Source organism: Coregonus lavaretus, assembly GCF_964263955.1.
Source record: "Coregonus lavaretus genome assembly, chromosome: 26".
Lineage (NCBI taxonomy): Eukaryota > Metazoa > Chordata > Actinopteri > Salmoniformes > Salmonidae > Coregonus > Coregonus lavaretus.
The window spans coordinates 22,485,852-22,496,672 of record NC_140013.1 but is presented as its reverse complement, the minus strand read 5'-3'; the positions used below and the strand labels follow the sequence as shown (position 1 = coordinate 22,496,672).

The following is a 10,821-nucleotide window of genomic DNA, read 5'->3' as shown; positions in this document are numbered from 1 at the left end:
GAGACCTGTGACATACATCTCAAGAGGAATGACTGACACAGAGAAGCGCTACGCACCAATTGAGAAAGAGGCCTTAGCAACCACATGAGCGTGTGAAAGACTGACCCCTTAACTTCAGGGCCTGCAGTTCACACTACAAACTAACCACAAACCCCTGGTACAGTTTCTAGGTTCCAGAGCCCTAGATCAGCTGCCGCCCAGGGTCCTACGATTTGGACTGCGACTTCTAAGATTCACCTAAAACATCGTCCATGTGCCAGGGAAGAATCTCATCACTGCAGATATGCTTTCGAGGGCACCACTGGGTGATGCACCATCTACAGATTACCTACAACTGGAAAAAGAAGTCCAAATGTATGTGGATACCATTGTTTTCTCCCTAGCAGCTACAGAGGCTCGAGTTAAACAGATCACAGAGGCACAACAAGCCGACGAAACCTGCAAAAAAAGTTAAACAACACTGCCTTACCGAATGGCCGGACAAACACAAGCTGCAAACAGACGTGGCACCTTTCTGGCATGTCAGGGAGGAGCTTCTCATGGCAGGTGACCTTCTTCTGAAAGGAGAAAGACTCGTAATACCACCGATCTGGTCTGAAATACTTCAAAAGATCCACGAAGGACATCAAGGAATCTCAAAGGGCCAAGCAGTCAGTGTGGTGGCCAGATATTTCAGCCCAGATCCGACAAGCAGTTGACAGGTGTGAAATCTGTCAAAAACACAGGACACAGTACAGAGAGCCGCTCATACTTACCTCAGTTCCTGAACGACCGTGGCAAAAGGTGGGAATGGACCTGTTTGAGTGGAACAAGAAAACGTACCTGCTGATTGTTGACTACTTCTCCAAATACATTGAGGTAGCTGAAATGAGAGTGACTTCGGCGGAGGCCACCATTAGAGCTGTAAAAGAGGCCTTTGCCCGCCACGGAGAGAGAGACGGTAGTTTCAGACAATGGACCGCAGTTCTCAGCAGAGATCTTCCGAGTATACACTTAAGAGAACAACTTCACGCACATATACAAGCAGTCCGCGGTACCCACAAGCAAATAGAGAAGTGCCGTACAGATCATAACAAATCTCTGGAAAAGAGACATGGACCATAGCAGAGCGCTGTTGGCATACCGAGCCACACCATTGGAGCATGGATTCTCTCCAGCACAACTGCTAATGGGGAGACATCTGCACACAAGCCTACCACAAACAACAACCAAACTGGATCCCAAGTGGCCGGATGTGCAGGCTTTCTCAAAATGGATCAGGAAGGAAGGCGGAAGCAAGCAAAGAACTACAACCATCATCATCGCTCAAGATCACTACCAGAGCTCACATCTCGACAGAACGTTTGGATCACTTCAGAACAAACTCCAGGATCAGTTCTGAGAACAGCCACAACTCCGAGATCCTACTTGGTAGAGACTGACAGGGGCGTACTCAGGTGAAACAGAATTCACCTTCGTCCTACTGGTGATCCCCCAGTGCAATAAACTTTCACTAGATCAGGCAGGGTTTCAAAAGCTCCAGAAAGGCTGGACTTGTAAAGACTGAAAAGTATCCTAAGAAGGTATCCTAAGAAAAGGAACAGTTCACGTTAGAACAGAACTGTGTTGTGTTTAAAGTAAAGAATACTGTAGTTTATGTTAAAACACATGTTTATTCAGAAACAATATTGCTGAGTTAACAGGAGGCGATATAGCATGATGTACTACAGTACCCATAATGCTCTCTAACGATATCCGGTGTTAATTACTAAACAGTTTCCTAAAGCTAACACTATGGTGTCCCGGCTCCAGTGGTGTAAATTACTTAAGTAAAAATACTTTTAAAAACTACTTTGGGGTATCTGTAGATTACTTTACTATTTAAGTGTTGGAGTATGCCCCTGGCTATCCGAAAAAAATAATAAATAAATGTGCCGTCTGGTTTGCTTAATATGAGCAATTTGAAATTATTTATACTTTCACTTTTGATACTTAAGTATATTTTTGCAATTACATTTACTTTTGATACTTAAGTATATTTAAAATCAAATACTTTTAGACAAATAGTATTTTACTGGGTGACTTTCACTTTTGTCATTTTACATTTACATTTTAGTCATTTAGCAGACGCTCTTATCCAGAGCGACTTACAGTTAGTGATTGCATACATTTTCATACTGGCCCCCCGTGGGAATTGAACCCACAACCCTGGCGTTGCAAACGCCATGCTCTACCAACTGAGCTACACGGGACTACTACTATTTTCTATTAAGGTATCTTTACTTTTGCTCAAGTATGACAGTTGGATACTTTTTCCACTACTGCCCCTCTCTATGTTCTTACAGCTACCACGCAGTACTCTACCCTGAACCTTAGAGACTGCTGCCCTATGTACATAGAGTCATTGAATACTGGTCACTTTATTAATAATGTTTACATACCGTTTTACCCACTTTATCCTGTATATCTACTGCTGTACATATCATTCTTAATATATCTTGTGTAAATTCATCCAGTGTATTTACGTATAGATTGCATTTGTATTACTGTTACAGTGCTATTTGGGTTGTTAATTCGCTACTACATTTCTTAATTTCTTGTTTTTTATATATTTTTTATTGTATTATTATTTGTGTACTTGTTAGCCCTTTTACTGTATTGTTAGGAGCTAGTAACATAAGCATTTCGCTGCACCAGCTATAACATCTGCTAAACTGTGTACGCAACCAATACACTTTTATTTGACTACATCATGAGGATCAAAATTGGAAGTACATGTCACGCCCTGGCTCTGGGGACTCTGAAATGTTGAGCCAGAGTGTGTAGTTTCTGTGTTATATTTTCTATGTTGATGTTCTAGATCGTTTAGATCTATGTTGGCCAGGATGGTTCCCAATCAGAGGCAGCTGTATCTCGTTGTCTCTGATTGGGTACCATACTTAGGCAGCCTGTTTGGCACTAGTCGGGGTGGGATCTTGTTCCGTAAAGGTTTGTTTTGTGTAACCTAGGACTTCACGTATCGTTTGTTTGTTGTTTTGTGTCGTGTTAAGTACTTAATAAAATGTACGCTTATCACGCTGCGCCTTGGTCCGTATCTTCCGTTAACGATCGTGACAGTACAACTATTATGGGCAGAATTATTGGCAATTACTCTCCTTTTATGCATATTTCACCAAACAGTTTCATAACATCAAATCAAATATTATTCCTGATAAGAAATTATATAATAATAAGCACATTGTGTGCAGGATTCATTCATCGGCATCATAACAATCCAAATCCATGTATTCAATACGTAGGCTGGTTTGCTCATAGTTTTGTAGACTTTCCATTTGCATACAGAAACACAGTCCACAATAGAAATAAGGAAAGGTGAATACAATGGAGGAACACAACTGATATGAATGTATAGGCCTCAAGCCACACCAAAGCAAAGCTCTCAAATGGAAGGTCACAATGTTTGAGATGATGACTTATAGTTGGAGAAACCCAAAATTACTTAGAAGTAACCCAACTTCATTCTCTGCATCTCTGCATGTCCGCAATATTGTAAAAAATCATAAAAGTTAGACAGTCTCCATTGCCTAGATATTTCCCTATATTGTACATAGTATGACATTGATGGGGTGATTTCAAATGTTGTGTAGTAGTATTTACTAATTGCCGGAAACAGTGAATACAATTGCACACATTTCTCATCTGAAGAAAACAATTTGTTAATATTCGGTGAACAAAACACTTAACAGTGAATTTTGTATTCACTGAGGATATTTGTATTAAAAGTTTAGCAAAAGGTGGTCTAAGATATGCAAGTCAAATACAAAGATAAGTAAATGATCAGAAGTTCTGTAAATGTATTTAAGCATTTGATCATTGCTGTTCTGCTATAGATAAGTTTCAACATAGATCACAAAATTGCTTGTACGCGATTGAGAAAAACTGTAATTACATAGTAGTTTGACAATACTTTTCTTATACCTCAGTAGAAAGCTGCACACTAAGCACTGGACAGAGAGACACTCATATGACTGGATAACGTCCTTATATAGCCAATGCTAACGTAATACTTTTTTAACATAGCAAACAATGGTTAGAGATCAGAAATACCTGCTCATAGTAAGCCAAATGAATAGTCAGTGATGACAATGATTTACAGTAAGATATCCTTTTAGTGATCATCTGTGAGAATGCATATCCGTAAAGTGACTGAGGTATATTAGTCTAATTGTGTTCCCTCACGTCCCCTAAGGTCAAGTTAAGCCTTAAAGAGAGTTCATTATACAGTGAGGGAAAAAAGTATTTGATCCCCTGCTGATTTTGTACGTTTGCCAACTGACAAAGAAATGATCAGTCTATAATTTTAATGGTAGGTTTATTTGAACAGTGAGAGACAGAATAACAACAAAGAAATCCAGAAAAACGCATGTCATAAATGTTATAAATTGATTTGCATTTTAATGAGGGAAATAAGTATTTGACCCCCCTCTCAATCAGAAAGATTTCTGGCTCCCAGGTGTCTTTTATGCAGGTAATGAGCTGAGATTAGGAGCACACTCTTAAAGGGAGTGCTCCTAATCTTAGCCTGTTACCTGTATAAAAGACACTTGTCCACAGAAGCAATCAATCAATCAGATTCTTAACTCTCCACCATGGCCAAGACTAAAGAGCTCTCCAAGGATGTCAGGGACAAGATTGTAGACCTACACAAGGCTGGAATGGGCTACAAGACCATCGCCAAAGCATCTTGGTGAGAAGGTGACAACAGTTGGTGCGAATATTCGCAAATGGAAGAAACACAAAATAACTGTCAATCTCCCTCGGCCTGGGGCTCCATGCAAGATCTCACCTTGTGGAGTTGCAATGATCATGAGAACGGTGAGGAATCAGCCCAGAACTACACGGGAGGATCTTGTCAATGATCTCAAGGCAGCTGGGACCATAGTCACCAAGAAAACAATTGGTAACACACTACGCCGTGAAGGACTGAAATCCTGCAGTGCCTGCAAGGTCCCCCTGCTCAAGAAAGCACATATACAGGGCCGTCTGAAGTTTGCCAATGAACATCTGAATGATTCAGAGGAGAACTGGGTAAAAATGTTGTGGTCAGATGAGACCAAAATTGAGCTCTTTGGCATCAACTCAACTCGCCGTGTTTGGAGGAGGAGGAATGCTGCCTATGACGCCAAGAACACCATCCCCACCGTCAAACATGGAGGTGGAAACATTATGCTTTGGGGGTGTTTTTTTGCTAAGGGGACAGGACAACTTCACTGCATCAAAGGGACGATGGACGTGGCCATGTACCGTCAAATCTTGGGTGAGAACCTCCTTCCCTCATCCAGGGCATTGAAAATGGGTCATGGATAGGTATTCCAGCATGACAATGACCCAAAACACACGGCCAAGTCAACAAAGGAGTGTCTCAAGAAGAGCACATTAAGGTCCTGGAGTGGCCTAGCCAGTCTCCAGACCTTAATCCCATAGAACATCTGTGGAGGGAGCTGAAGGTTCGAGTTGCCAAACGTCAGCCTCGAAACCTTAATGACTTGGAGAATATGTGCAAAGAGGAGTGGAACAAAATCCCTCCTGAGATGTGTGCAAACCTGGTGGCCAACTACAAGAAACGTCTGACCTCTGTGATTGCCAACAAGGGTTTTGCCACCAAGTACTAAGTCATGTTTTGCAGAGGGGTCAAATACTTATTTCCCTCATTAAAATTCGAATCAATTTATAACATTTTTGACATGCGTTATTCTGGATTGTTGTTGTTATTCTGTCTCTCACTGTTAGAATAAACCTACCATTAAAATTATAGACTGATCATGTCTTTGTCAGTGGACAAACATACAAAATCAGCAGGGGATCAAACTTTTTTCCCTCACTGTAGGGGAGGCCCCACTCAAGCTGTAAACAGGATTGTGTAGCGTCAGCACTGGGATGACCTCCATCCTCCCCAGGCTGCTCTTTGACGGCCAAGCCTTATAATATAATATGCCATTTAGCAGACGCTTTTATCCAAAGCGACTTACAATCATGTGTACAATTGGTAGCGCCATGCTCTACCAATTGAGCTACAGAGGACCACGGCAGGAGAAGGGACGGGGGGACGGAGGGGTCTGAAGGTCTCTCAGTGAGTCACCACTGTTACCAAGGTCACACACCATAAAGGCTCAATAAACCATTTGATTCTAGCACAGGAATTCCTTATTATGATGGGACAAGTACTATGCTACCAATGGTCTCACATGCTGACCAGATCTGTGCTATACCACTACCAGATCCTATAACCTTAGTATAAAATGAAACAGAAATACATGATTTGATTAATAATCCCATCGACAAGCTTCTTTTTTAAGTCTTTCCATTGCACCGAGCAACATTAACATAACATACAATTAATTTCTGAAGTGGTCTGGGGAGGGTGATTGATTAGGGTAAATGGCACCACTTTCACCTGGGGATTTATCGCACTTTGAAGATATAAATAAAACAGGCGAGGGTGCATAGAGGGGAGAGACACAGGCTGCGTCTCACACAGGCTGCGTTCCCTACATAGTGCACTACTTTTGACCAGGGCCCAGTTCAAAAGTAGTGCACTGCATCGGGAATAGGGTACCATTCGAGACGCAGACACAGTGTGGGTCATGCTTTAATCACAGCCAGGATGGGTTGTGGTGGCACTATGGAGGAGAGACACTGTGGGACTGGGTTAAATATTGCAGTAGATGATGATGGGACCCTGCAGTGTTAGAGTCTGTCTCCCTGAGAGAATTAACGAGGATGTCCCTCCACACTGAAATAGAAAGGTAAATAAGAAAGGAATGAATGTCACGTTCGTTGAATGACGGGTCAGACCAAGACGCAGCGTGATATACGTACAGGTTTATTTTAACTATTAAACACACGACAAAACAACAACGGAAACGAAACGTGAAGTCCAAGGTAGACCACACAACATACCTTACAAGGAACAAGATCCCACAACTAGACAGTGCCAATAGGCTGCTTAAGTATGGTCCCCAATCAGAGACAACGAGCGACAGCTGCCTCTGATTGGGAACCACACCGGCCAACATAGAACTAGACATACTAGATCCTCATACATAGAACAAGCACAACAAGGAATATACACACCCTGACTCAACATATAAGCGTCCCCTGAGTCAGGGCGTGACAGTACCCCCCCCCCAAAGGTGCGGACTCCGACCGCACAACATAAACATAACAGGGTAGGGGCCGGTGGGCATTCCGCCTCGGAGGCGGATCCGGCTCGGGGCGTGACGACCTCTCACTCTCCGCCTCCCTGTTGCGCCCCTGGTCTGGTCTGGACCTCGGCGCGCTGCTTCATATATGCTGCCATATATTCAGGGAAAATCTAAGAGAACAGATATTTTTCAGTTACAGCTGTTGTAGTGCCTCGCTATGAAGAGGTACACATACACACCCCAGTGCATACAGAGGTAGAATGGACATATTTATAGATGTAGCCTGCAACAAAGTTATAGCTCAGCTTCATGTTTGTTTACAGATCCCTAATATGTCTCTGGTGCTACAAACTAACAAGTGACATATTTGCCATGTGTCACAGAGAAGCTGTGCTCCAGTATGTTTCTGTTACTGGTTAATGAGTGTGCAGGGTGAACGCCTTACTGGTGTCAGTGTCAGCATTTTTTCATCTGTGTGTGGAATGCCTTTGTGGCATGTGACTGCTCTCTCTGCCTGTCTTGCTTGGCACTGTGACACCACACCAGTTTACTGCTCTAACTGTACTGTGACACCTTGGCAGCTTGAACTGCCCATTGAGGTTGAACTGCCCCTTGTCACTAACATTCCCCCATTGTTGCCTTGGAATGTAATGTCAGTGTTTGCGAGCCTATACACAAGTGTTTGTTTTCAGTCTGCATGTGCCTGTCTGGGTATGTGTCGGTCTGAAATAATTATGTCATTGTTTGTAACTGTAGCCCACAGCTATGAAGCAATGACTTGCTGATATTGTTCTCTCAATATAAGTATCCAAACTATTTTGCTTATATGACTAGGAATCATTAGGGTTTGATTGTTCTTTATTAGCCAAACAACTGGTTTTCGCTGACAAACATTTGGATTTGCCACTTTCTAGGTATTGGTCTTTTTACAACACAGGAATGCACACAGGAAAACAGACATTGCCACAGAAACATTGTTTGCAGAAACACCTCCTGAAATGTGGAGGTAGTAATGCGGGTGGTAGCCCAACATGAATTTTCAGGGCGAGTGGGGTATATGTGATAAAACCATCATTCTCATTGATTAGAAGATTATCAGACCTCATCCAAATGGAAACTTTAGTGTTAATTTTGTGGTAACCTGGCAATGGTGCTATGCTATTTGGTTGGAGGGAATGTTACGTCCAAACCTGCTGTTTTTTTCTTTAAAGGGGCTGTAAACCATCCCAACATGGTGTTTAGACTTAATTAACACTTTTTAGAGGTCTTGACCTCTCTTAAATGTTTATTTTATTAATGTCTGTCAGACAAGGAATCATTCTCAAAGTGATCACTGACACAGGATGAACTCCATTACCCAACTGATAGAAATGAAATGCCCTAAAAAGGTAAAACAACAAAAATATGCCTAATTGTGAAATAATTTTAGGGATATTCCTAAATGGAAGACTGATATAACATAATTTGCAGTGCACCATTTCAATTTAATGTGCTCATTGGTCATAATAGGGGGTTTAAGTCTAATAAGGGTCTATAAAATGTTGACACATTTACTACTTAGCTATACACTGTACAATTAATGCATGTATTTACAAGTTGCATAAAAAAAAAGGAATTCGTTGACTGATGAAGGTGTGTGAGAGCCCCTGTCAATCCCAGAAGTGGTACAGCTCATCAACCCGGGCGGTCGCTATGGAGAGGAGTTGCTAGAGAAGCGAGCAAGCAATCAGCAGTAGAACAGACGTAGAAGCAGAGCGAGGCAAAGAGCGAAAGTGCACGGGGATATCATGGCGAAAAGATTGCTACTCGATTACCACGAGAGTCTGCCGCTCAATGGACTGCAAGCCGCTACAGTTTTGCTTCTCATTTATGGGTTTACCTGTAAGTTATCAGTTTCCTTTAACTTATCTATTTACGAATGTATCTTAGAGTACTGTATATTGAAGTTGTCATATGAAGTTGTTGTTGGTAGCTACTGTACGTGGTAAAGTAGTTAGCTATGCTAACGGAAATGCTAATTCTATGGCCCACAGAATGGGAACGACCTGAGTGCGGTGCTGTGCTGTGCATACTCGCGAGTAAGCGGTTTTGTTGGGACGAATAGGTTTTCTGACTGAATTGTCTCTGGTAAAGTTAGCTAATATTCCCTCAGTTAGAGTATGAAACTAAGGCTAGTTAACGTTCAAGTATTTACTCCATTAGCTACATTATTACTAACAAATGCAATGAAGTTCACTTTTCCCCCGGCATCTTTCGAATCGAAATGTGCAATCGCAACTAATGTTACATGAATGCTGCTTGAGATCTATTGTGTGGCTCTGACCACAACTACTTAGCTTGCTACAACAAAGGGAAGCTATCTGATATAGTGTGCTGAAAACTAACTAGCTAATCTCATGTGTCAGACCATTTCGTTTGTTGTGTGCTTTAATGGATTTTGCTGTTCCTATTCTTTCTTGAGTGACAGACCGTTCACTCGACTGGCGCAAGCTAGTGATTGGAATAGCAACAAAGTTTTAAGAAAAATTCCCCTCTCTGATTCCCCACTGAAAATATAGCCACGGTATCATGTTTCATTGATATCGAGGGTGACAGTGATTTAGCAAACTACTGGAATCATGAAATCCCAAATGACTTGTATCGATTTAACCTCCCATGAATCTACTAATAATACAGACTTTCATTTCCTAAATCCCATGCCACCTGTCAGTGCATATGCTGCTGCTTGAGGAAAAGGAGGAAGCCCCACTACAAAGGTTGCAAAGTTTGAGAAATTTAGAAATAAATGGAATGGAACATGTAAGGCGGGGGAGAGGCGAGCAAGGGAGAGAAGAGGAGCCTCTTAAGGCTGGGTGTGTGAAGCGGCAGGGGAAATAAAGACATTTCAGTGACTGAGAGAGGAAAAGCACTGCAGCCGCAGAGTCTGGAAGGATTGACCTGCAGTGTGGCTCCATTCCAGAGCACCTTCCAGTCTCGCTGTCACAAACAGAGCAGCTGGGGAGGGAGGCATACTATACCCCACTCTATGGATGAGTCCCAAATGGCACCCTATTCCCTTTATAGTGCACATCTTTGACCAGGGCCCATAGAGCTCTAATCAAAGATAATGCACAATATAGGGAATAGGGTGTCATTTGGGACATAACCTATACATTTTACATTTATATTTTAGTCATTTAGCAGATGCTCTTATCCAGAGCGACTTACAGTTAGTGAATACATACTTTTTTATACTGGCCCCCCGTGGGAATCGAACCCACAACCCTGGCGTTGCAAACGCCATGCTCTATCAACTGAGCTACATCCCTGCCGGCCATTCCCTCCCCTACCCTGGACGACGCTGGGCCAATTGTGCGCCACCCATGAGTCTCCCGGTCGTGGCCGGCTGCGACAGAGCCTGGATTCGAACCAGGATCTCTAGTGGCACAGTTAGCACTGCGATGCAGTGCCTTAGACCACTGCGCCACTCAGGAGTATATACTATACCCCATACTCATAGCAGGACACAACACATACTGTACTAGTTTATTATAGGAAAAGATGAACCAGGACAGACCATTAACCAAAGCAAATAACAGTAAATTACTGATCTGTATTATTGTTGTTTTAGTCTGAAGTAATCTGATATGACCCCATT

The 10,821-nt window shown here is 42.4% G+C and overlaps 1 protein-coding gene across 1 annotated transcript in view; it reads left to right on the top strand.

Moving 5' to 3' along the window:
* Positions 1–8,900: 8,900 nt before the first annotated feature.
* Positions 8,901–10,821, top strand: part of LOC311101277 (nectin-3-like protein) — a 56,381-nt gene continuing 54,460 nt past the window's right edge. Inside the window, exon 1 of the mRNA XM_084142408.1 lies at positions 8,901–9,065. Within this exon, the coding sequence (XP_083998534.1) occupies positions 8,972–9,065 (94 nt within the window). The 5' untranslated portion in view covers positions 8,901–8,971. The remainder of the gene's footprint in view (positions 9,066–10,821) is intronic.